Source organism: Jaculus jaculus, chromosome 17 (assembly GCF_020740685.1).
Source record: "Jaculus jaculus isolate mJacJac1 chromosome 17, mJacJac1.mat.Y.cur, whole genome shotgun sequence".
In the NCBI taxonomy this organism is placed as follows: Eukaryota; Metazoa; Chordata; class Mammalia; order Rodentia; family Dipodidae; genus Jaculus; species Jaculus jaculus.
Window position 1 is genome coordinate 22,172,329 of NC_059118.1, and position 27,266 is coordinate 22,199,594.

At 42.3% G+C, this 27,266-nt stretch overlaps 1 protein-coding gene across 4 annotated transcripts in view; it reads right to left on the reverse strand.

Moving 5' to 3' along the window:
* Nucleotides 1-27,266, reverse strand: part of Cpne4 (copine 4) — a 568,085-nt gene that overhangs the window by 166,683 nt on the left and 374,136 nt on the right. For all 4 annotated transcript variants that reach the window (XM_045137041.1, XM_004664327.3, XM_045137042.1 and 1 more), the window contains 2 exons: nucleotides 14,746-14,817; nucleotides 11,358-11,432 (listed from right to left, as the gene is read on the reverse strand). In XM_045137041.1, coding sequence (XP_044992976.1) covers nucleotides 11,358-11,432; nucleotides 14,746-14,817 — 147 coding nt within the window. The remainder of the gene's footprint in view (nucleotides 1-11,357; nucleotides 11,433-14,745; nucleotides 14,818-27,266) is intronic.

The window sequence follows — 27,266 nt, forward strand, 5'->3', positions numbered from 1 at the left end:
GCGGCCTCTGAATTCCACATCCTTGTTGTTTGAAAGCCAAGGAATCTTCTTTGCAGATCAATTCAAATGCTGCTCCTTTGAAAAATGACATATCTACTGTCTTAAGTATACTCATAACAGTTATTACAGCGCCTGTGCCTGATGTCTGTAACATCTAGCTCGCTTCTGAGTCTCTCTCTATGATGTGTTCCTTGCTTCTGCTTCTTGGTAAGCCTGCTCATTTTTGATAATGTAAATACCATATGAGGAAGATTGCAAAGGTTTTAGATGAGTCCTCAGCATCTATTAAGCTTTTATAATGGGGAAAGTCCCTTGAATCCAAGGAAGATTAAGCTATTCAGAGGCTGGATGTCTTCAGAAGCTTTTAATAACAAGGGTCCATCTTTTGGGGATTCCTGTGTTCCTTGGGTGTTGCCCTTGGGGTGCTGGAAGAGGCCTTCCTTGATGACGTTCAAGGCCAGTTGATGTCTGAAGCTCCATTGTCTCTGTTCTGTTTCTCTGTTTCTGTTACTTAATGGATGCCTTGAGTGTAAATTCCTTCTGGATGCTCAATACTTTCCCTTTTTCAGATCATTTTAGATTTATTATTGGCCCAGAATTTTAGTTGTTTCCTCCCCCACCCTTGATCCAGAAGTCTATCAGAATTTCTCATTTTTTGGTAGCTATCCTCAGGTAGGCTTTCCAGCTTTTATATCTATGCTACTTAAGGTACTAGCCCTGGGTAGAAAACCTGCACAGAATGTCTTAGTCACCTCCATGGCTTGTTCCTTCCTTCTTTACTCTTCCCTCCTCCCCTCCCTCTTTCTTTCTTTCCTTCCTTCCTCCTTTCTTCCCTTCCAGCTTATTATCCATTCATTAGTCAAGGCATTCTCACCTTGGGGCTCTTTGTGTTTCTACACCCATCTAAAAATATCATCAGCTACCCCTCTTTTCCCTTCTCTGATGGAGGTGGGCCACGTTAGTTTGTTTCTGAGTGCCCCTGGGCTCCCCATGTAGTAGCTCCCTGGTTTGCCTCCATAAATAGATCACTGGACCCTCAGGGGAAGTTTATTAATTTTATATAAAAAAATCAAAATTGACCACCGTGGAAGAACTGTATCAATTCTTTTTCTCTTTCCTTTTATTGGTAATTTAAAAAAACTATTTTCATCACCATTTTCACTTAAAAAATAGTCAGGCGTGGTGGCATAGCCTTTACTTCCAGCAGTTGGGAGGCAGAGATGGGAGGATGGCCACACAACTTTGAAGCTACCCTGAGACTACACAGTGAGTTCCAGGCCTACCTTGAAAAACCAAACAAAACACAAAAACAACAACAATAAAGGAAAGTAGGGCTGGGGAGATGGCTTAGTGGTTAAAGTGCTTTCTGGAGAAGCCAAAGGACCCAGGTTCATGTAAACCAGATGCATAAGGTGACACATACATCTGGAGTTTGTTTGCAGTGGCCGGAGGTCCTCATGCACCCATTCTCTCTCTCTCTAAAATAAGTAAATAAAAATATTGAGAAATAGAAAAATAGAAAGATGGCAAAAATAGGAAGAGGAAAACGAACCCATAACCCTCACCTATAGTTCCACAACTAGAATCCGAAGTTAGTACTTTTTGCCTCTCCTGAAAACCTGGGAGACAGAAACTGGTGGAGGGCCACAGGTTGATTAAAGCCTTCACTGGGGGGGGGGGGTTTAGAATCCATCTCAGTGGCTTAGAGAGTTGCCAGGGCTTTTGAGGGACACAGAGGAGTGGCAATGAGAAAATGGGGGGTGATCACTGGGCTGGGGTGGGGGCTTTCGCCTTGGAATACTTTCTTTGTTTCTTCAAAGTATTTCGGATTTTTGTCTCTGGTGGCCGTGTTTGCATTTTCTTTTCAGGAAGAAAAATACATCAATTTTCAGTAAGTCCATTTGTATGAACAGAGGAAAAGAGGGGGCACTGGCAAGGAGGGGTTCACATGTGAAAAGGTCGTTGGATCCTTAAAACATAAGGGGAAAGATTTGGAGAGGAGGCAAAAACTAAAGTCTCCAGTTCATGTCCTTTAGCCCAAGTCTCCTCCTTCAAAATAACTAACCAAACTTGGTGTTTCTGTATATTTTCTGTTCTTTCACACTTACAGGATAAATATGCTTTATCCTAGATGGTTATAATTCCCCAAACATCTACAGTATTTTGGTAAATATTCTTCTAGAATCTGGGCATAATTTCCTCTTTTAAAAATGTATATGTATTCATACTATACTTAAAATTGGTTATCTTATTCTTTTCACTTGGTCATATGCTGAAATGCTCTTTTTGTTTTATACTCTATACTTTCAAAACATCATTCAGGGTTAGCATAGAGTTGTAAGGGTGGCCTTGTATAAATCATAGAAAAGAGGGTCAATTACAGTCTGTCTCAATGTGTCTGAAAATCTAATCTGCAACACGTGGGCTGTAACACTGCTCTCAAATCATGACTCTACCACATAGAATCTGGATGGTTTGGGGCAGAGATTTTATTTCTCCAAGCCTCAGTTTCCCATTCACAGGAGAGAAGAATATCACGGTTGCCTCATAACATTGTGGGAGGAGTTGGGAGATAATGCATGGGAGTCCATAGTGTGATATGTGCTAAGCATTAGAAACTGTTGATGGAGGTGATTATTACCAACAGGAGGCAGAATGCTTGCAGATGCGTTGTGAACGATTTTTAAGTAGCAGGGATGACTTTTGTTAAGGAGGCACTTGATTTCCTGGACACAAAACAACTCATCAACAGCTCAAAGTGACCAGGTATATGTGCAGATAGTCATAGCTTCAGTGAACACCTCTGCATGTTAACCTGGAATATTCAGCTTTCTTTGCGTGATTATCAGCATTAAGATGTTCTTTGGAGGCTGGAAACATGACTCAGTGGTTATCTGCACATCCTGTTCAAGTATGAGGGCCTGAGGGGGCCCCCCAAACCACCTGAGTTCAAACCTCCAGATCCCACAGAAATGGCTGAGCATGGTCATGCATGCCTGAAACCCCAGCCCTGCACAGGGGAATATAAACTAGGCAATGGCCTAAGGTTGTGACAAACTGCAAGCTCTGGCAGCTTAGTAAGAGACTGTGGCTCGAAATAAAAGCTGTTGGAAAATGGAGAGGCATGCCCGATGTTTTGTTCTGGTCACTTCAGGTGAGCATCTATTGACACAGGCAAGTGGTTGGGGCATTGCAAGGGTACATACATATGCATACACCACACACACACACACACACACACACACACACACACAGAGAGAGAGAGAGAGAGGGGAAGAGAGAGAGAAAAGTAAAATAAAATGATGCCCTTTAGGCTGGAGAAATGGCTCAGTGGCTAAAAGTGCTTGTTTGCAAACCCTGATGGCCCAAGTTCAATCCCTCAGTACCCATGTAAAGCCAGACCTAGAAAGTGGTGCACATGTCTGGAGTTCTCCCTTACAAATAAATAAATAAATATATTTTTTTAAAATATGCCCTTTGGGACAGTTAGATGATATGAAGATGAACCTGGCTTTTTACTCAAGCTTTGCTATGGGGAAATCAAACGTTCTGCAGGCTGCGTTACTCTACCATGTTGCCTCACAGGAAATAAATTTGGTTAAGTGAGAGGGGAGAATAGTGGTCATCAGACACTGGGAAGGAGAGAAAAGCAGGTATATATAGAAATATAGGCAGAAAGTACTACCAAAGCATAACATGAGGAGCTAGTGCTGGTACCCCATGGCACAGTGGAGGTGATTATGCAATTTATGGTATTTCGAAATAACTTTCAAAGAAGAGTCCAAAGGTTTCAAGCACATAGAAATAATCACTGTTTGAGTAGATGAAATTACTAATTACCCTGATTGCATTGAACACATGTATCAAATTACCATATGGTACCTCATACATATGGACAGAATGAATAGGGCATATGGGGGCAGTGATCTTGAAAATAGAACGCTGGACATTGGCTGGAAGAGGCTGCCTTATTTGGGCACTACAGTTTATTAGCCTTGGACTTTGGACAAATTTTTAACCTCACTATGCTTTTACCACAAAGGTAGAAATAAAAAAAAATATATCTATCTTTGGAAATGTGTTCTGAGTTTTAGGGATCACGTAGCTTAGACACCTGACCGCTGATACATTGAGGATGTTCAATAATCAAACTTTCCTATCATTAACGCCAATGGGGGTCACAGTTCCCAGGCAGGCATACTTGAATATAGGGAAATCACAGTGTAGCAGGTAGAGATTTCATACTGCTTTAGAGAAGGGATCGGCAAACTATGGTATGATAGACACATGTTTTGTGAATAAAGTTTTATTGGAACATGACCACACTCATTCCTTTATGTGTCATATGTGGCTGTTTTCATGCTTCAAAGGCAGAACTTAGCAGTGGGGAGAGAGACCATATGGCTCACAAAGCCTAAACTGTTTACCATCTGGCCCTTTACCGGAAGAAAAGTTTGTCGACCTCTACTTTAGAGACAGATTTACTTACTCATATACACTCCACCAGACTAGCCTCAGGGGAGCATGGAAAGTCAGTCTGTGAATGACAACCATCGCAGATGTGGAGACCACCAGTGGAAGAATCAGTTTCAACACACCAGCATGAATATTTTCTCAGAAAAGGAAGTGGAAAGGCTACCTTGTCAGCTTTAATGTTCTAAAGTGGCTATTATATACATCTGTGTGCATACTTGTTAGGTTAATTGCCAACTGGATGCAAATATGATGAATGTGCCTTGAGAGTTAGAAAGCTGTCACTCCACTAAGTGAACTCTGTTAACATAGATGAATATGTCGTTTCTTACAAATGTGATCTATTTTATGGACCACTTCTCAATGAAAGATGTCTCTCAGATTTCAGAATGGATCTCCATTTGGGGTAGATTACTGATGATCTACCAAACAGCATTATGGCATATTAAAAATGACTATTCCCGTCAAAGGAATAGGCATTTCATTGTCACTGTGATTTTTAAAAATATTTTATTTATTTGCTTGTGAGAGAGACAGAGGCTGAGACAGAGAGATAGATAGATAGATAGAGAGAGAGAGAGAGAGAGAGAGAGGGAAAGAGAGAGAGAGAGAGAGAGAGAGAGAGAGAAGGAGAGGAGGAAAAGAATGACAGAGAGACAAAAGGAATGGGGCACCAGAGCCTGTGGCCACTGCAAACTTCAGATACATGTGCCACTGTGTGTGTCTGGCTACACATGAGCACTGGGGTATCGAGCCTGGGTCATCAGTTTTGCAAGCAAGTCCCCTTAACCACTGAGCCATCTCTCCAGTCTTGTCACTGTGATTTTTAAATGTACTCAGTGTTCCCTGGTGTACTCCATACAAATTGTTATCAATTGTTTGGCCTTAATACCCCTTTACATTTTATTGAGGAAGTCCTAAAACTTTCATTTATGAGGATGATAGCAATTAGTATTTGCTATATCACAAAACTGGTACATTTAAAATATGTATTTGTTATATTATCTTAAAAATAACACTGAACATACTATGAAAAAAAAATTGGGGGCTTCAGAAGTGGCTTAGTGGTTAAGGCACTTGCCTGCAAACCCTCATGATCCATGTCTGATCCCCCAGAACCCACATAAAACCAGATGTACTAAGTGGCATATGTGTCTGGAGTTTGTTCTCAGTGGAAGGAAGTCTTAGCATACCCATACTCACTCTCTCTGTCTGTGTCTCTTTCAAATAAATAGATGAATAATTTAAAAACAGAAAAAACAGAATTTTCATTACAAAATAACTATATTTTCCAAATTTAATAAAGTAATGAGAATGACATTACTATACAATTTTTTACAAATCAATTTAATGCGTGGCTCAATGAAGAAAGTAGACCTTTTATATCTGCTTCTGTACTCAATCTGCTGTAATATTTGGAAATATCTGGAAAATCCCACTGTTCATGTGTAGGAGAGTAAGAATAAAGACAGAAAAGTTATCTGTGTGTTATGGAAATGGGATTAGTCACAGACATCCCCTGGGAGGGTATGGGGCCCTCCAGCAACGCTCACCTTCCTTCTGGCCTCCTTTCTCCCTGAACTATATAGTAATGACCAAATCTCCTATGTCCTAAAAAATCTCACCCCTACTCATTTCTAGATTTAACCAGGCAACTGATTGAGTCCCTCTTTATCATTGATTTTGTTTTCTGACTGTGCACATGTAGCTCTAAGTACATTATACCACACACAGAACCTTGGTTTTTTAAAATTTTATTTTCCTTTTTTGATTTTTTTCAAGGTAGGGTCTCACTTTAGCTCGGACTGACCTGGGATTAACTGTATAGTATCAGGGTGGCCTTGAACTCATAGCAATCCTCCTACCTCTGGCTCCTGAGTGCTGGTATTAAAGGTGTGTGCAACCACACCTGGTCTCAGTTTCATCATCTATAAGAAGAAGGCAATTGGGGCTGGAGAGATGGCTTAGTGGTTAAGGCATTTACCTGTGAAGCCTAAGGACTCATGTTCAACTCTCCAGATCCCACATTAACCAGATGCACAAAGGTGAGGCAAGTGCAAAGCCACACATACCCACTAAGTAGCACACGCATCTGGAGTTCAATTTTAGTGGCTGAGGCCCTGGCAGCCAATTCTTGCTCTCTCTCTCTCTTTAAAAATAAATAAATAAATGGAAAAAAGTAAAAGGTCAGTGGATTATAGTGGTGGTTTTAAATTCTTGGGGATCATCAGAGTTACTGCAGGGGTACTGCTGATTCTGATCTTCTGTGACTGTTGTTTGCACTGGACACAGCTCAAACACCCCCATATATTCATGCTGCTACTATTTTTAAAAAATTATTTATTTTTATTAAAAGGCTATACTTTTATATCACTCATTAGCACAATAACGTTAAGAGCTTACTTATAGCATATTTTAGTTGTTGATTTTTAGTCAATAAATATTAGTTCATCTGCTGGCAATGTAAGTAGTTGTAAAATTTTTAATGCTTAGAGCTACAAAGAATCCTACTTGAGAATCTCTATTATTTCAACCTGTGACATGAAAAAATTGTTCTATATTATTCTGGTTCTAGCATAAAACTATGGTAGCAGATCACACTTTTCAAGCATGACCACTACAATATTCACTGTCTACATACTTTAAAAAAATTTTTGAGAGAGAAGGAGGGAGGAAGGGAGAAGAAGAGAGAGAGAGAGAGAGAGAGAGAGAGAGAGAGAGAGAGAGAGAGAGAGAGAGAGAATGGGTGCTCCAGGGCTACCTTGTACATCTGGCTTACATGGGTCCTGGGGAATATGACCTTTGGCTTTGTATGAAAGCACCTTAACCACTAAGCAATCTCTTTAGCTCTCCATATACTTTTTTTTTATTTTAACAACATGGCTTTGTCTAGTATCAAGTAGAGTCTAACTACCTCCTGTCTCCTGGAATCTGGCTGGACTTACGACACATAGGTAGTCCACCAAAATTCAATGGGAATTATGATGTGTTGCTTCCAAGGGTAGGTCAGCAAAATTCAGGGAGTTGTTACCCTGTTCTTGGGACACGCTTTCTGGGAGAAGCCAGGTACCCTATATGACATGTGAATTCCTCATGCCACCACATAGGCACTCTGATGGACTGTCTTAGCTGACCTTGGCTTCTCAAACAGCTTATGTGTCAAGCATGTGAGTAAAGCTCATTTGAACTGTCCAGAAACATTCATCTCCCAGCTGAGTACCACTGAGTGACTCTCATAAGCGTTAGAATGAGAACTGCCCAGTAGAACCCTGACTGATTTCCGACCTTCAAATTCATTAGACATCACCAAATAGTTGTTCATAATAGCCACTAGGCTATTAGGTAGTTTGTCATATACTCTAGAAAGCTGGGTCAGTACTATTGAGTGACTTGTGTAAGTCATGAGACTTTTCTGAGCTTATGTCAGTCGTGAGACTTTGTTGTCCACGTAGAGGTGATGTGAGACATTTTTCATGATGTTACCTGGTTCTGTCTTCCTATGACCTCATCTCCTCTACACCTGAGGTCATTCACCTTTCAGTCCTAAGTGGAGCAGGTGCCCCTGCTTTGTTCTGTGTATGACTATTAAGGATTAAGTCACTAATACTCCATGTCAAGGAGTCCCATTGTGAAGGACTTGGGAGTCCTCAGCAGTAGGGTATGGAGGCTCAGTGGTGACTAGGGCCCTAGTCAATGATACCATGTGAAGTGCGTCAGAGGCTCTTTCAGTTGTGGGAGCAAAGTGTTAATATGACCAAGGAGAAACTATTCAAACTTCATACAGCTAACAGCGCCACTCACAAACACCACAGCGCCCTTGTACTGTAACATAAGCAAGTGAGAGAACGCATTAGAGGCACTCAAGTACCTATCTAATGGAAGGCAACCATTATAAGTCATTAAGCAAGTGGCTTGAAACTATTGCATACTGACCCAATGGCTTATAAGAGCATCAAAGATGAAACTGCAGAGGAGTTCTGTGAACTCTTCTGAAACTTGGGGAGACTCTGGAGAAGGAACATAATAATTGTGAAGAGGCAAGGGTTAAAATTCCATACCACTGTCCATGTTGTAACTGCAGGCCCAGCACCCAGAGAGCAGATTGCAGTCTCCACATGAGATACTCAGGACGATAAAGACATCAAAATAGACTTAGTTCATAAGGATAAAGTCTTTCCTGATGTCCAGGTAGAATGAGTTAAATGTTTCAAGATTCTCTTACATAGACATTGATTATCATGTCTTGATATAGTTATAACAATGCATGGAATTTGGTTTTTCTTTTTCTTTTTCATTCCTTTTTTTTTTTGAGATAGGGTTTTGCTCTAGCCAAGGCTGACCTGGAACTCATTATGTAGTCTCAAGGTGTCCTCAAACACACGGTGATCCTCCTACCTCTGCCTCTAGAATGCTGGAATTAAAAGTGTGAGCTAGGGCTGGAGAGATGGCTTAGCGGTTAAGCGCTTGCCTGTGAAGCCTAAGGACCCTGGTTCGAGGCTCAGTTCCCCAGGTCCCACGTTATCCAGATGCACAAGGGGGCACACACGTCTGGAGTTCGTTTGCAGAGGCTGGAAGCCCTGGCGCGCCCATTCTCTCTCTCTCTCCCTCTATCTGTCTTTCTCTCTGTGTCTGTTGCTCTCAAATAAATAAATTAATTAAAAAAAAAGTGTGAGCTAGTAGGCCTGGCTGTAATGTGTGGTTTTTTTTTTTTTTTTTTTTTTTGCCAAAATTTGTTTGTATTTAACGTAGATAATTGGTATTCTAGGTTGTGGTGTGAGAGTCATACTCTTTGTTCCTAGCACCTTGTGCATGAAAACACCCAGTGGCAGTTTGGAAAATGAATGATGGGTGAATAAATCAATGAATAAAAGAGAGTGAGTACAAGAACGTGCTGCATTTTTTTAAGGTGAAAAATCCATGAGATCTGGCAAGATATAAGCTGATCTTTAAGACTTTAAACAGTTGCTTGACTATTTTCAGACTAATGCCTGTAAATCATTCTTTGATTAAAAAAAAAAAATTGGTGCTACAATCTCAAAGCCCCCAACTCCGTATTTTCACTTTGAAAAGATGGCTTCTGGCCAGGCATGGTGGTGCATGCAGAGGTAGGTCAGCCTGGAGTAGAGCAAGACCCTACCTCGAAAGAACAAAACAGCAACAAAAAAAGATGGTGGTCTATGTGACTCTAATTATTGATGTGATTGATTTAAGGATATATTTTGTGGAAAATCAAAGATATATGGTAAAGCTGGGGAGGATATCCCCATAAAGTTTAGTGACTTTGCAATTTTTACACACACACACACACACACACACACACACACACACACCTAAAATGGCCTGTGATTGGGTCGAAGTTATAATAGAAAGGGCAGATGGGAATTAGACTGATGTGGGCTTGAAGCTTCAGTTTTTTCACTTACTAACAGGAAACAGTGGCCATAAAAGTTGACTTTGCAGATCTCTAAAAATGGGAAATGTAACTGAATGGGAGTGACAGCCTCCTGAGCTATGGAATCCATTCCTGCATTTGCATTGTGGGCAGGCTGCCTTGGGTTGCTTCTGGCCGATAACTGAGGGGTATTGAGTCAGGCTTTTTGCCGGATAACACGGGCTTTCTCAGTGGCTGACTTTGGCTCCAGAATTTCTTAACGGTCTTGATAAAACTTTCTGAGCCTGCGAAGCATTCTGGGATACTCCCACCAAGCTTCTTCTTTCATTCATCCAGGGTCAGACGTCCTTCAAGGTCTACTGGCTTTCCCCAACTCTGTCTCTCACATAGACTCCTGTAATGGTTTGACTATAAAATGTCCCCCATAGATTCAAGTGCTTGTGACCAAGCTTTCTGCTTATTGCCCAGCTGGAGGAGCCCTTGGGAGATGGCTCTCTGTTGGAGGAGATGTGTTGCTAGGGGTGGACCTTCGGTTGATCAGTCTAATCCACTGTATGTTCAGAGCCAGTTACCTGTTAGTATTCTCTCTCTCTCTCTCTTTTTGGTTTTTTGATTTTTTGATTTTTTGAGGTAGGGTCTCACTCTAGCCAAGGCTGACCTGGAATTCACTATGTAGCCTCAGGGTGGCCTTGAACTCACGGTGATCCTCATACCTCAGCCTCCCGAGTGCTGGGATGAAAGGCGTGCGCCACCACGCCCAGCATTATTCTCTCTCTATTGTGGATGTATGATAAAGTGGGCTAACTTCTTGTGCCATGACACACCTTTTCCTCAAAACTGTAACTCTGAAATAAATTCTTTCTTTCCATGAGCTACTTCTGATCAGGTGTTTGGTCCTAGCAAGGAGAAAGTAACTACTACAACATGTCTGCAAATAACATCCTTGCATATTTAATCCTTTCTCAGTCTCTATTGCTCAGAGGCTCTGGACTAACCCATGGAGTGACCTTGGACAAGTTATTTCATCTTTGCATCTCTCTCCTCGCCTGCAGAACTATTAATAATGCCCACTTCATGGGATTGTACAAATGACTAAATGTGAAAACATATGAAAAGCTCTATTCTCAGCTAACACAGGTGGTTAGTAAATGTAACTTTTCTCCCCCTTTATACCTTCTTTTTCACTTAGAATGCCCCTAACGATGGGTTAAAATCACATATCCCTATGCACATTCGACCTATGGCCTTTGGAAACAAGTGAAGTCTTGGTGTAATAAAATTATCCCTTTAAAAATATAGTCCTTTCCCCTTCCTATGAACTGCTTCTCAACTTGGGAAAAACCTTAGCTTGCAGGACTCTTAGATATTTTTGATCTGTTTAATAACATGGGTTGAAAGGGAAAAAAAAAAATAGCCACGGGGAGAAACCTGATTAAATTGTGTGATCTAGCTTTATTACTTCCTTCAGTAAAGTTAATGCCAAACATTTTACCTTATCATCCAACTTCCGTGCATTGAATGCAAGCTCTACGTAGTCGTCGTTGCCAGACAATTCTTCAGCAATCACCTGAAGGAAAGGGCAGACATCAGCTGCACTAGAAGGCATGCCCCTCAGCCCAGGAGCCCATGAGCATGCTTAGCTCATTTTCATCTAGAAATGAACAAAAACCAACACCGGACTGGGAGTTTTTCTACAACCCCACGGAACATGGCGCACCACCATCAGCTGTTGTAGGGAACTTCCCTGAATGGACGGCAGTAGGTAACCAGGTTGTATTGATGCCAGGCAGGAGAATCTGAGAGATGGACCCATGCTGGGGAAAGAAGGATAGGAGTACTAGGGAGGAAGGGCTTCCCTCTTTGACACTGGGAGATACTTTTGTGAACAAATATACTTTTTTTTTTTCTCCTTGGGAAGTTACAAAGATGGAAGGGTGGTAATTTCTTTCTATTACTTTGAGTCAGACCAACAAGGAATGCGTCTGTTCCACACAAACGGCCGCATTGGTTATGAAAGGGAGATTCTAGCTGCTGTTTTCCAAGGGTTAGCCTGGGTTTTCAGAAATATAAGTGGATAATACGGAGGTAGATAAGATGATAGGTGATAGAAGGAGATAGATGTTAGAGCAATAAATGACAGAGAGAGATAAGATAGATGACAGATAGATATGATAGAGATAAAACAGACAGATGGTAGATGTATGATAGATTTGAACCCTGAAGAGTTGGTAAATACAAATAAGTATTATTATTTAAGTGACCATTTTATAACAAGTCACTTGCTAATATTTAATAGATCATGACTTTAAAGTCTTGGAACACAAGTTGACAGGGAAAGGAGAAAAACAATAACATCAAAAGCAATAAAAATCTAGAAACTTGTCTAGCTGCATTTAGTTTAAAACCATTTGTGAATTATGTTGGGATTTTACCATATATTAATGTAAACATCTTTATCAAATTAGTTATTTCAGAACATTGAGATTTCATTCTAATCTATCTCATTGTGTCTGAGATGCTCCAAATACTCACTGGCAGCCTCTGGAAAATGTAAGTTACTTATACTAATATTAAAGCCAGAAAGGTTGTCTAAAGAAAGCATATACCCTCTTCAAAAGTATGAACTGCCAAGAGTTAAAAACATGAATTCAGGGATACAGGGAATTCCCCAAGATCTGTTTGAGGATCCAGGAATCATTTATTTATTTATTTTTATTGGTTTTCCTTTGTCCCTACTCACCTTAATGCTTCTTATGTTCCATTTGTGTTGAGTGGTCCTTAATTATCTGTGGTCATGGACACCTCTGGGAAGTTGATGAAAGGTAAGAGCTTTCCTATCAGCAGAAGCCTCCAAAGTTCCACACACATTTTTAAGTGTTTCCCAGAAGCTATTGAGGCTAATGCTATTATCTGAGGGCCCAAGCCTAGGTGGAATATTTAAAATCAAGACGATCCAATTTTTCTAGGCTATGTGAAAGAAGATAACTTCCTGCTAGCCATGAAGACACAATCCAAGCACTCACAAGACAGAGGCAGGAAAATTACCAGAACCTTAAGGATATTTTGGGCTACATAATGAGCTCTATGTCAGTGCTACATAGCAAGAAAGAACATTAGAAAACAGGTAGCAAGATGAGATTTTTGTTCTCCCCCCAAAAAATAACCATGGTAAATATCACATTTGGGCCCATAGGGTTTGTGGGCTTGAGGAGTGAGCCTTTGGGTCTTTGGCTTTCTGAACTCCAATGGCATCTTCAAAAACTATTGATTTGTCATTACAAATGAAAATGTTATTTAAATATGTTGTTAAAAACACAACTTGGTGGGCTGGAGAGATGGCTTAACAGCTAAGACATTTGCTTGCAAAGACTAAGGACCCATGTTTGACTCTCCAGGTCCCACATAAGCCAGATAGATGCACAAGGTGATGCAAGCACACAAGGTTATACAAGCACACAAGGTGGCACATGTGTCTGGAGTTTGATTGTAGTGGCTTGGAGGCCCTGGTATACCAATTTTCCAACCCCCACCCCCACCCCGCTCTCTCTCTGTCTCTCTTTTTTGTTTTTTGAGGTAGGGTCTCACTCCAGCCCAGGCTGATCTGGAATTCACTCTGTATTCTCAGGGTGGCCTTAAACTCACAGCGATCCTCCTACCTCTGTCTCCCCAGTGCTGGGATCAAAGGCATGTGCCACCATACCCAACCCCCTCTCTCTTTTATAAAAAAAATACAAGAAGAAAAACTTGGTGTGTGGCATATTAGTAGATCATGTGTTTTACTCATGAAACCCCAGTGCACGCCCATGTGCCAATCAATCAACAACTCAATGAATCAGTTAAATTTTCAGGCAACAAACAAGTAAATGCTCATGAGAATGGCCATAACTTTCACTACTAACGGCCTTTTTAAATTTTTCCCTTTGAAAATTTCTTTCATATTGGAGAAAAGTGAGCCAGTCACTTTCAAGTGAAAAAAATAATATTTAAAGAGAGTCCTGAGCCTTGCCTCCTGGCAATTTGCTTCCTAGTCATTTACATTTTCTTAGTACTTTTTCTACCATTCTCTCCCTTACCCTTTCTCTCTTTGTCTACACAGCTACATGATTAGACCATTTACTCTGCTTTTCTCAAAGGCTCTCATAGAAGGTGTCAAAATTTTAAGTATGAGTAGTTCTATATGAAAATGAGGCCCTGCTTTAAATAATTCCAGCATTTTCCAAGAGAGTTTCAATACTGACAAACAATATCCTCTGCACTGTTCACTACAGAAGCTGCCTGCTAGCTACATATAACTACCAAGCACTTTATATGTACCTAGTGTCACTGGGGAAGTGAATGCTTGGTTTTATTTAATTCTAACTACATTTATTGTGATAAAAATAATACTCTAGTATCATTTAGTGCTTAGTGGTTATGGAATCAGGCAAAAGAGCCCCAACTATCACATCGATGAAGAATGTTAAGTGCTGAACTCTATATCTTAGGCAACAAACCAAAGTGGACACTAAATTTTAAAAGTTTTAGGGAGGAGGGCAGGAAAGAAAGAGAGAGAGAGAGCAAGAGTGAGAGGGAACACTGTTCATCTGAAAACCCCAGACATTTCCATATTTTCACTGTGTTCTACAACACGAACTTTCTTCTCTTTTAAAATCGGTATTTACTTCCAAATCCATTCCTTCTTGCTTTTTTTCCAAGTGTAGAAAGATAAAGATTTTTTCATCAAGCAAGAAAAAGAGGGACAAAGAAAGGGGTCCCTTAGGTAGTTCAGAAGTTGCAGCATAGCTCCCAGCAGGCAGAGGGTCTGCCTTCTGAATGTCCACTTTTGGACCAGCCAGTGCATGGGGCTGGGCACCTACCATGGACCGCTGGAGAAGGCTTACCGTGATGGAAGATTTCCCAGCTGTGTTTCCGTGCTTGAGCAAGGACTTGGACAGCTTTCTCTGAGACACAATCTGTGCAGAGAAAATAAAAGTAGATGTTAGTTGTGCAATTGTTGGACTGTTCTAAAATGCTTTATTTACAAAATTCTACCATGAAATTAAAATACCTATGTCCATTTATAGATATTACACCATGTCCATTTATATTCTTGGGTTCATCCCTGGGCCTCTCTTAATGCAGATTATCCCATTCTTTCTTGCCTCTGCTGCGAAAAAGCAAGTGAGGGATTATAAATAATTTAATTAGGAGATATCAATTTTTTTTTTTTGCTGAGGCATTTATATCAAAATTAAATGGACAATGTTGAACATTGAACATGGTGGAAATGAAGCTTCAGAATAAACTTAAATTAGCACCAAAAACTCTTTGCAAAGTAAGTGCAGTGGTGGTGGTGGTTGGGGGGGATGTCTGAATATGCAGTTTCTGAGTCTACAACCTCTGAAGTTCTATTTTTAATATATTCATTAGAAAGCTATAAAGTAAGTCATCAGGAACCGAATGCTCAGACAAGCCAGTGGGAGTAATTAGGACCCTCTTCATGGCCCAGTGTCAGCACACACTTGTAGTGATAGCTACAATCATCATAGTGGAAGTTATTCTTAGCATAACTTGCTCAGCCTCTGTTTTCTTCCTTCCTCCCTGCTCTGCAAAAGAAGTTTGGCAAAGCTCCAAAGTCTATCTGGATGATTCTCAAAGGAGAAATAGGGTTAAAAAGATCAAGTCAGAGCTGTGCTCATACTGAAGAACAGTATCAGTCACAGTGGAAGGCAGCTTCTACTTGGGATGGTCCCAGTGACCCTAACTTCCTGGTAGTGTGCTATTGTGGAACATTCTCCTTCAACGTGTGGGGCAAACACAGTGCCTTGCTTCTAGTGAACAGAGTACCAAAATAATAACAATAATAATGTCATTTATGAGATAAGATGACTCTCTCTCTCGCTGTACTTGTTCTAGGGAGAGCAAATAGTCAAGTTGTAAGTTAACCCTATACAGAAGCCCATGTGGAAAGGAACTGATTTCTCCTATGAGAGCCTTGAGCATAAACTGGGAAGAAGATCCACTCCTAATCTGAGCCCAGGCATAACTGCAGTCTGGCTGTCTCTTTGAGAGAGACCCTGATCTAGAAATGCCACCTAAGTCCTAGAGGACCTAGAAAAGCTACACCCTGATTCTTGACACAAGACATGGCAAGATAATAAGTGCTTGTATGTTTTTTTCTAAGCAACCAAGGTAACCATAAATGCATTATTCACAGAAAAATCAGTGCAGCAGTCATTTGAAGGGCAGGGAGACAAGTTCTTTCTGTGAGGTTCTCATTCTGTACATTGTGTCCCTCTTTTAGAGTAATGAAAATACCAAGACAGGTGGGGAAAGTCTAGGCGGCATCCTGAGGCCAAGCAAATTCAAGAATACCGATGCTCAGTCTGCTATGAGCTGAGAGTATGAAAAGTGAAAAAAAAATCACCTAGTAATGATATTGGTGATGATGGCAGTAATGGCAGAAATAAAAAAAATGCACCCATTTAATCCTGGATCCCCTGCTCTGAAGGCTGCATATGCAGGTGAGTAGGCCTGAGCTCCCAGTTCCTTCCCCACCTCCCAGTTACCTGGTCCCATTACCCCTGCTATGGGGTTGGGGCTGCCTGGACCATGCAGGCATACTGCTGAAGCAGGCCTGTTTCTCTGCCTTCCTGACTGACCTGCCCCTGGGTCCCCAACTCCCAGATCCCCCACTTTGGAGGGTGTATTTTCAGAGTGAATAGGCCCGAGATCCTGGTTCCTTCCCCATCTCCCAGTTCCCTGGTCCCAGTGCCCCTGCTGCTGGTTTGGGGCTGCCTGGTCGCTGCATGTGTGCTGAAAAGCAGGCCTTTTGATCTGGCTTCCTGATTGTCTGGGCTCTGGGTCTCCAAATCCCTGTTCCTCTGAGCAAGAAGGTGCATGGACCACTGTGGGAGCTGGCCTCTTGGCCCTGGTTCCCCAGCTTCCTGGATCCTGGTTCCCCAACCTTTGGTTCTCTTGTGCTGAAGAGTGCATATAAATGAAGTGACTAGGCTGGAGCCCCTAGTTCCCCATCTCCCAGTTCTCCAGGTACCTTTGAAGTACTTCCATTCTCCACAATCTGTACATATGCAATTATAACCCCATCATACACCAATCCAGTTCACATTTAAATCAGAACATTCACTGAAGATCCTACAAGGAAAAATACTTGTTTCTTCCTTAATAAATAAGACTTTCCCTCATAATGGGTAGACCACAATGCAAAAAAAAAAAAAAAGAAAGAAAGAAAGAAAGAAAGAAAGAAAGAAAGAAAGAAAGAAAGAAAGAAAGTCAGAAAACTGAGAGACCTCCATCAAGGATGCCTAGTCCCACAGTGGAAGTTGCCAATGAAATCATAGAGAAAACAACAGAAATTGAATCCCCCAAATGGTTACACAACATGCTATATGACCCTGATCAGAATTGCTGAACTGGAAGCAAATGATCAAAAAAGCCAACAACTGCATAATGAAATTGAGCATAATTGTCTCTTAGAACATTAAGCTTTTGTCACTAGGCTTAACTCAATTGAAGAAACCCAGAGATGCCTCAAAAGAGATATAAACGAATTGAAGGTGAGTCAACAAATAGAGGATCTCAATAACCAGCTGATTGAGTTTGATGAAGACATGATTAAATGTAAGAATGAATTCCAGGAAGCATCAAGAAAATCAGAGCTCAACTGGAGAGTGTACACAGTGAGCGAGTAGGTCAGATCCCTGTTCCCCAGGTCCTCCCAGTTTCCAGTTCCTGGTAGGTCTCCCTGCAGCTGGCTTGGGACTGCATGGACCCTGTGAGCTTGCTGTGGAATAGGCCCCTTGCTCCACTTTCCTGCTTGAAGGTTTCCTGGGCCCCTAATTCCCAGACCCCCTACTCTAGAGGACGTGAGCAGAGTGAGTAGGCCAGACCTCCTGGTTGGTCCCTGACATCCCAGTTCTCTGGTTCTGATACCCTGCTGCTGTGCAGGGGAGGCCTGGTCCCCATGTGTGGGCTGTGGAAGCAGACCTTTTACTCTGGTATCCTGATTGGTCCCTGGGTACCCAAACCCCTATTACTCTCAGTCAGAGGGTGCATGGGCCACTATAGGTGTTGGCCCCTTGTCCCTGGCTCTCCATCTTCCTGGCTCCTGGTTCCCCAACCCATGATCCCCATGTGCTGAAGAGTCCATGAGTAGGCCAGAGCTCCCAGTTCCCCAGGTATGTTTGATGTACCTGTAATCTCCACAACCTGTTCATCTGCATTTATAACCCCCTTGTATACCAGTATACCAATCTGGTTCACATTTAAAATAGAACATCCTCTGGAGATCCTACAAGGACAAATACTTGCTTCCCCTCAATAGAATAAAGTGTTTCCCTAAACTGGGTAGACCTCAATGCAAAAAAAAGCCAACACAGGTCAGAAAACTTAGAGGTCTCCATCAAGGATGCCTAATCCCACAATGGATGCCTCCAGTGAAATCATAGCCAAATCAACAGCATTTCAATCCCCAAATGAAAAGACAACAATCAATGAGACCATGATCAAAAGAATTGCTGAACTGGAAGCAAACCACCAAAACCCCAACAATCATATCCATAAAATTGAGCAGCAGCATCTCTTAGACCATTCAGCTTTTGAGAGTAGGCTTGACTTGATTGAAGAAAATGTTAGAACCCTCAAAAGAGATATAAATGAATTGAACCTGAGCCAACAAATGGAAGATCTCAATGACCAATTGATTAAGCTTAATGAAGTCTTGATCAAATGCAAGAAACATCAAGAAAATTAGAAGTTGAACTGAAATCATACGTCAGAAAAGAGATGGTCACGATGCAAAACAACACAACAGGAAACAAAAATCAAATAGAGCTTATAAAAGCCTCCTAGAACCCCTCACAGAGTTACTCATATGGAAGGCAGAACTTCTGACCTGGAAGACAAGACAGGGAGTTCCTAAAAAGAAGGGCCCTGGAGAGGGTGGGAAGAAGCCTAACCTTAAAACAAACAAACAAACAAACAACCCCCCCCCAAAAAAAACATCGGCTCTGACCTGTAACTCACAGTACCAGAAATAGTTGATCCCCACATTGAGCTGTTGCAAGGTCACCAAAACAATACAGGCTCCTGTCAAAGCACTTAATTACCTGCTTGAGGTAAAGGATAAGACTCTGTTGTTGAAGATACCATATGCTGCTGTCACAGAAAATGGAAATACCTGTCTGGAATCCAGAAGAGAGCCAGACCCCAGGCAGTTATTTCATCTAGTGCTGGAAACCGCTACATGAGCTACTGGGGGAAAGTGGCCAACAACAGTATGAGCAAGCAGGGGTCTTAGCAGCTCAGAAACAATCAGTCTGACAGGAAGTACACACCAGTGCAATAGTGGCCCACATCCTTGGTGGGTAACTGTAACCGGTGGCTTTCTGGTTGGCTAAGAGATCTGCTCAGTGAAAAAACATCCCATATCTGGAACTGGGAACCAGGTCTAAATTCTATGGAGACACAGATTATGCTCTGCAATGTCAAGGTCCCACTAGTCTTTGGCTAAGAGAGGCTATATCCATCTAACTCACCCCAAATTATACTATTATCCAATTTAACCTATGCTGACTTTACTCTGCTTTGAAGAATCCAGTCTTCTTTTTTTTTTTAATTTTATTTGAGAGCGACAGACACAGTGAGAAAGACAGATAGAGGGAGAGAGAGATAATGGGCACGCCAGGGCTTCCACCCTCTGCAAACGAACTCCAGACGCGTGCGCCCCCTTGTGCATCTGGATAACGTGGGACCTGGGGAACCGAGCCTCGAACTGGGGTCCTTAGGCTTCACAGGCAAGTGCTTAACCGCTAAGCCATCTCTCCAGCCCTCCAGTCTTCTTTTTCAGAAGGAAGTGAGACCTAAGGAGATCAACCACCCTTTGTATCTCAGTCAAGGCCCAAGCAAAACCACAGAGGAATTGGGGGATAGGAGCAAGAGTGGCGTTTCCATGGTGATCCTGACAAGCAGCACCAGGGCAAAGGAGACAAATGCTGAGAACATTCAACACCTACCAAACCAGAGATCCAGAGGCTCCTAAGAGCTCATCACTGAAGCAGACTTAAAACATACCCACAAAGGCTCAGGGAATTTTGCAGAACAGGGTGTGGAAAGATTTTAAGAGTCATGGGTTGGGTTGTCAGGCCCAGAGGCACTGCCTCCCAATAACTGACTGCTGCTCTCATAACGCACTGCCTACAACCTCATGGGGAACACCAGCAACCCTACAGAGGAGGGCCCTCAGTGGCATGGGGGCAGGGAGGAGGGTTGATAAACAAATTCTCTGGAAATATTCTTTCTTAGGAAACAGGCATTGGGGAATATAAGTGGTTAACTAAATGGATGACAAAACAGAATGCTAGCTTGACAGCCTATCTCAGCACCAGAGAATGAGGAATAATCAAGGTTTCAGACCTTTCATGGTAAAAATGATGGATGAGCAAAGGGCTGCCATTGCTGCTGCCATTCTCAGGAGTCTTTTTGCAAAAATAATAGTGATGCCCAGAGAGAGTGTTGATCTATTTGAAAAGGCCATTTTTTTTTAAAAATTGCACTTATCATGTATGCTCTGTGGCTTCTGAAAACACTGCACTGGGATGGGAAAGATGTTATGTCTTTCTAGGGAATGAGAAAGTTAGAGTGACAAGGTCTCACCCTGGCTGCAGCTGACATTTGAGGCCAACAAATAATAAGGTTTGTAGAGCATCAGGGCTAAAGGGGGTGCACCTGTCAGAAGTCATCTAAGTCGATCCTGTTCACCTTATTGTGGGGTCACAGCTGCAAACCTTAGCATTCAACAGAAGGGCAGGGTGTAGAAGGAGGTAATAGAGGTTGAAATGCTCTTGTTAGCAAATTCAGATCAGAAGGACATTAGTCCCACTCGCTTTCCAATCTCTATCCACCCATGGCTCCCCTAGGAATAATAGCTCCTTACAGCATAGGCCCCCATTTCAAGGAAGGCCTATTCATTTACGAATCCCTGAATCTGTGGGGGATGTACATTCAAACCACTACATTCCACTCCTGGCCTCCAATAAACTCATGACCATTATGCGTGTGAGCGTGCACGCGTGCACCCACACACACATGCACACACACACACACACACACACACACACACACACACACTAATAGTGATAAATGAATAGGAGCAAAGACAGAAGATTAAGAAGCATTCAAGCTAGTGTTGGAAAGAGTATGCAAGATGAACTTCAATTTTGTCATTTTGGGAACTAGATGGTCATTTTCTATGAGACAGGGAAAATATCCTCAGAATTATTCTTTAAAAATTGCTTTAAAACTGTATAAGTAGCAAAAAATGTTTAAATACTTTCTATGTGTCAGACACTGGTTCACTGGCTGAAGAGAAACACAACTTTATAACATTTTACAAGCGCTTTTCTACTAGCCTAAACTGATAATCCCAAAAGCCTTTATCATATAGAACATTGATTTATTATGGTAAATGATTTATTATTATGGTGGGTACATAGTAAATTAAAAAAGCCATTATAGGGCTGGAAAGATGGCTTATGGGTTAAGGTGCTTATAAGAAAAGCCAAAGGACTCAGGTTCAATTCCCTAGTGCCCACATAAAGCTAAATGCACAAGATGGTACAAGCATCTGGAGTATTTTTTTTTTTTTTTTTTTGCAGTGGCTGGAGGCCCTGACATGCCCTTTCTCTCTCTCTCCCTCTCTATCTCCCTCACTCACTCTCTGCCTCTTTTTTTCTTTCTCTTTCTCTCAAATAAATAAATAAAAAATATATATTTTTACAAAAAGGTTGTAGGGCTGTGGAGATGGCTTAGCAGTTAAGACACTTGCCTGCAAAGCCAAAGGACTTCGATTCAATTCCTCAGAATCCACGTAAGCCTGATGCACAAGGTGGCACATGCATCTGGAGGTCATTCGCAGTGGCTGGAAGCCCTGGCACACCCATTCTCTCTCTCTCTCTCTCAATCTCTCTCTCCTTCTCGCTCTCTCTGCTTCTCTCTCTCAAGTAATTAAATAAATAAAAATAAAGAAATATTGTAAAACTAAATTTGTGAGTCATGGAATTAAAGCAAGTTTCGTATGCCGATGACAGGATGTCACGGAGTCTTAGTTGCAAATGCACAAGCATGTCATGGGAATTCCTACACGTGTCCTACAACCACTAGAACCACATCTGCAGAGCAGAACTAGGAGGGTGTAACAGACAGAGAACCTGCCCAGAACTTTCACGTTTTCCTCTCGTAGGACTGGTTGGGCTGCCCACAGCTGTATCAGGCATCTCTCCTCCTGAAAGTTTTCTCTGGTTTCCATGTCCACACTCCATGGGAATAACAAGCAGGAAGTGGGGAGCAGGCCTCAATCAACAGTTGACAGGTTTGGTGCATAAATACCCTAGATCCTTTACCCTTGGGGTAAAAGTGCCTCTGCAGTGTCTGTCTTGCACAGACGTCCCAGTTTTCCCAGTGAGACCAAGCCCAACTTGGTCCAAAAAGTGCTCTGTATCAGCTGCTTTTCCTAGCCCATATCACTTCTCTGTTCTTCTCTGGGTGCATCTTTGTCCTTTTCTTTTCTTGCATGTTAATATATGTGTTATATTCATGCACGTATGTATGTGAGTTTGTATATGTGTGGACACTGTGTGTGTGTGTGTGGTGTGCATATGTGTGTAGGCCAGAGGTTGATGTTGGGTGTCTTCCTCAGTTGCTGCCCATATGCATTGTTTTCAATACATTTTTTAATGGCAACATCCATCCATATATATATAATACATCATGATCATAGTGCCCTCCCACCACCTTCCCTTTCCCCCCTCTCATTTGACTCCTTCACTGAGTCCTTTATTTCCAGTTAGTTCCTCTTCTATTATTATTTTTTCTCTAGCCCAGGCTGACCTGGAATTCACTATGTACTCTCAGACTGGCCTTGAACTCTGATCCTTGAACAGCGATCCTCCTACCTTGCCCTCCTGAATGTTCAGATCAAAGGTGTGTGCCACCACAACCAGCAAATTTTTTTTAAAAAAAATATTATTTATTTGTTTTCAAGGAGAGAGAAAATGGGTATGGCCAGGGCACCTTGCCACTGCAAATAAACTCCAGATGCATGTGCCACTTTGTGTGTCAGAGTTTTGTGTGGGTGCTGGGGAACTGAACCCAAGCTGTCAGGCTTTGCAAAGAAGCATCCTTAATTACTGAGCTATCTATCCATCCCTCTCTTCTATTATTTTGGTGACCATTTCTATGTACGTAAAAAATGCATTTCATCCTAGTTGCCATGTCTTCCTTTCTCTTCCCCTACTCTGTTCCCGTCCTCCCCCCAACTAGTCCCCCTACTGTTTTTTAAATTGATTATAAATCTTATAGTAGGCCTCTCTTGAGTGTTGGCGATATTCTCATCGGGTTATACTCTCATGTCCTCTCTATCCTGCCCCCAATCCACTGATGGCCCTCCCTCCTTAGTGGGGTTCTTGGTGTTCCCTGTGGGGTCATGAACGTACCAGTCAGTCTCTGTGGGAGGGGGCAATGCTACAGAACACTCCTTGCCATTCTTTGGCTCCACTCTCTTCCCCACAACATTCCCTGAGCCTTGGCCAGCGTGTGATATGACGGCTCTAGTGGGAGCTCTGAGGTCTCTGAGAACCAGCTCCAGGGAGATGGAAATAGACACTAAGGACACTCAAAATGCCTCGGAGCAGACATTCAGAGGGCTCACCTTCTATTTTAAGACAGGGTCTCTCACTGAACCTGGAGCTCACTGATCTGGCTAGACTAGCTGGCCAGTGAGCCCTAGATTACCCTGTCTCTGCCTCTCTATCGCTGGGATTACAAGGCACATGCTGCCACTCCTGGTTTTTGTGTGGGTACTGTGGATATGAACTCATGCCCTCATGCTTGCATGGCAAACACTTCACCCAGTGAGCCATCTCCCCAGCCCTGCTGAGTGTATTTCCAGTGTGTGTGTGTGTGTGTGTGTGTGTGTGTGTGTGTGTGTGTCTGTTACAGGGGAACACAGTGAGAGTCTTAGCCCACATCCGTTAATGGATGGGGTACTACCACAAAACCTTTGTTTCCTCCCATTTAATGAACAAGCTCTTTCTTGTCTCCAGGCAACTGGGATGAAGGAACTGAAAATTAGAGAAATTAGGAGTTTAGTTAAGGTCATTTCGCATAACGAACTGAATTGTGTCCATCACATCACATTCACATGTTGAATTTAATCCCCTGTGTGTCCATTTGGAGATGGGGCCTCTAAGGAGATAATTAAGGCCAAGGGAGGTCGTAAGGATGGGCCCTCATCTGACAAGACTGGTGTCCTTACAAGGAGAGGTCAATATACAAGTGAATACACGTGTGTTCTCTTTCTGTTTTGTTCTTCTGGTCCCTCTCCCTTTCTCCCTTTCTCCTTCCCTCAGTCTTCGCCCCTTTCTTCTCCCCTACACCCCCTCTCTCTCTACCACTTCTTCTCCCTTTACAGAGGCACACAAGAAGGAGTGTAAAACCATGAAAAGAAGACAGCTGTTGGAAAGCAAGGAGGAGAGCCTTCAGCTAACCCTGACAGTCAGCATTTGGACTTGGAACCTCCAGACCAGAGAAAACACATTCTTGTTCTCGTGGTGTGTTTAGTACATCTCTACCACACAATCTAAGGCTCAGGGACCATTGTGGAAGAGGTGATGTTAAAAAAACAAACAAACAAAAAAAAAAAAAAAAAAAACAATGTAAGAGTCAAAAGAACGGGAGTGCTTTGTTTTCCTGACTTCCAGGCACAAAGTGGCCATGGTATTCATGACTTCACAGCAGTTGATATTACCTACATAAGACCTGTATAATGGGAGGAGAAAAACTATGACATCAAAATAAATCAGAGGGCTGGAGAAATGACTTAGCAATTAAGCTGCTTGCCTGCAAGGCCTTGTGACATGGGTTTGAGGCCCTGGTACCCACATAAAGCCAAATGCAGAGGCTTATGCATCTGGAGTTCATTTGAAGTGGCTGGAGGCCCTGGTGTGCCCACTCTCTCTTTTCTCTATCTCTCTGCTTGTAAATAAATAAAATATTTAACAACAAATTAAAAAAAGAGACTAGTTGGAAAGAAGGGATTCAGTGCAGGAGGGATTTAGGAGGTGGAAAAGGGTCGTGGGAGGGCATTATGATTATGGTATATTGTCTTTCTGTATGGAAGCTGTCAATAAAAAGTTAAGATACAGGCTGGGTGTGGTGATCCACGCCTTTCATCCCAGAACTTGGGAGGCGGAAGTAGGAGGATCGCCATGAGTTCAAGGCCACCCTGAGACTCCATAGTGAATTCCAGGTCAGCCTGGGCTAGAGTGAGACTCTACCTCAAAAAAACAAACAAACAAACAAAAAAGTTAAAAAATGATATCAAAATAAATTAAAAGGAACCCTACAACACTTTTGCTGCTTCTTGTGCTGTTCCCTGTGCACAGAATGAGTCCAGCCCTCCTCCTCTGATTGACAGATGCTTTTCCGATTTCAAGATCTACTTTAGTAGTTTGGGATAGTGGCTATGGCAAGAGGGAGGTGATGTCATTTGTGGAACTGAAAAGGGTTCTTTCCTTGCCATACATAGTATGCCTATGTGCTTACATTTTCCATAGATTCAGTACAGTCCTCAGTCCTCCAGTGGAGTCCCGGTAAAGGACCAGGCTAACAGAATGACTTGCAATGATATTTGAGGTAATGATAACAGTGAATGATCTATTGGTTTGGACTTTCTGTCTTCAGCTTTCTAAAGTAGGCTTTTACCCTTTCTCTGACTTTCTTCTGTTCTTGTTTTTGCTTTTTTTCTGCAGGAGCTAGAGTGGAAGGAGAGTTTCAGAGACAGAGAGGAGAGACATTTAAGGACAAGTGGGTGCTAATTATCCACCTTGGCCTCATCTCTTGGGTAAGGCTCCATCACCACCACCCATGACCCAGCTTAGCTACTAGTCAGTTGACCATCTGTCACCTCACCCCAGCCCCTTAGCCATGCCATGGGCTACTCAGAGAAGGAAGAAAAAGACTGCTTCAATTAGCCCAGTGTCCAGGCTAAGAACATTCTGTCAGGCTATATCTATAAGGGCATGTGACAATCTTTTAACCACTGCCTTTGTGAGATTGTGACTTGTCTGTAGTGAATCTAGCAACCAAATGTCAGCAGTCCATAGGACAAAGGTTGGTTCAGGGGGTCCTTTGGCCATTTTGAAATGAAAGAAGCTAACTCAGCTTTGATGTAGATTTAGTATCTTGTTATTGTTATCATCATCATCAACATTAGCAGTTAAAGGTCACAACAGGATCCACCTGGATAATCTAGAATTGATCTCATCTTGAAATCTTTCACTTAGATCCGAGATGGATTTGGTAAACATTTATTTGCAGAGAGAGAAAGACAGAGAGAAAGAAAGAGAGAATGAGAATAGGTGCATTAGGACCTCTTGCCACTGCAAATGAACACCAGACTCATGTCTCACTTCACACTTGATATGGGTACTGAGGAATCAAACCAACCCAGGATGGAGGCTGGCAGGATTTGTAAGCAGGTGTCTTTAAGAGCAATCTCCCCAGCCTGATCATGGGCACATCTCTTGAGGGTCACCACTTACCCTACAACAACAACAAAAGGCTAGGTAACTCTCTAAGGCTTCCAGAAATGGCAGATAGAGCTGGAATTTGAATCTAGATAGTCTAGCTTTCTAAAGTTCATGCTCTTAACTGCTGTACTCTCCTGCCTCCCATGCATGCACGTCAGAGGCATTTCTTGACCCAGACCCTGGACTAAACCCTACCACATAGGCAGTGATTTACACTTACTCCTTATTCTCAAGACACTTACTGAGGAGTGTATCCTCTTACTCAGGAGGTCAGTGCAAACCCCGGCTTCATACAGCCTTGTGCAAGGATCACAGGGGAGGCTCTGAATGCTAGCCCTGGTACACTTCAGAAACTTTGTCTCTGTATGCCTCAGTTTCTTTATCTGGAAAATGGTGATAACATTACATACTCCCTGGATTTATTGTGTGTGCATCATGAATATTAAGAAAATATGGGCTGGAGAGATGGCTTAGCACTTTGGGCACCTGCCTACAATGCCAAAGGACCCAGGTTTGATTTCCCAGGACCCATGTGAGCCAGATACACAAGGTGGCACATGCATCTAGTGGTCATTTGCAGCAGCCAGAGGACCTGGCATGCCCATTGTCTCCTTCCTCTCTCAAATACATAAAAATAAAAACAATAGCAACAAAAACTTAGAAAGAAAGAGAAAATCTCAGTATCAGGCACATACAAGTGTTTAGGAAATGCCACTTCTCTCATCTGTTCTCTTTCATCCAGTCAGTCTCCACATAAAGATAATTGTAGCCATCTACTGATTTGAACTGGATTCTGGCAGTGGAAAGGGAGATAA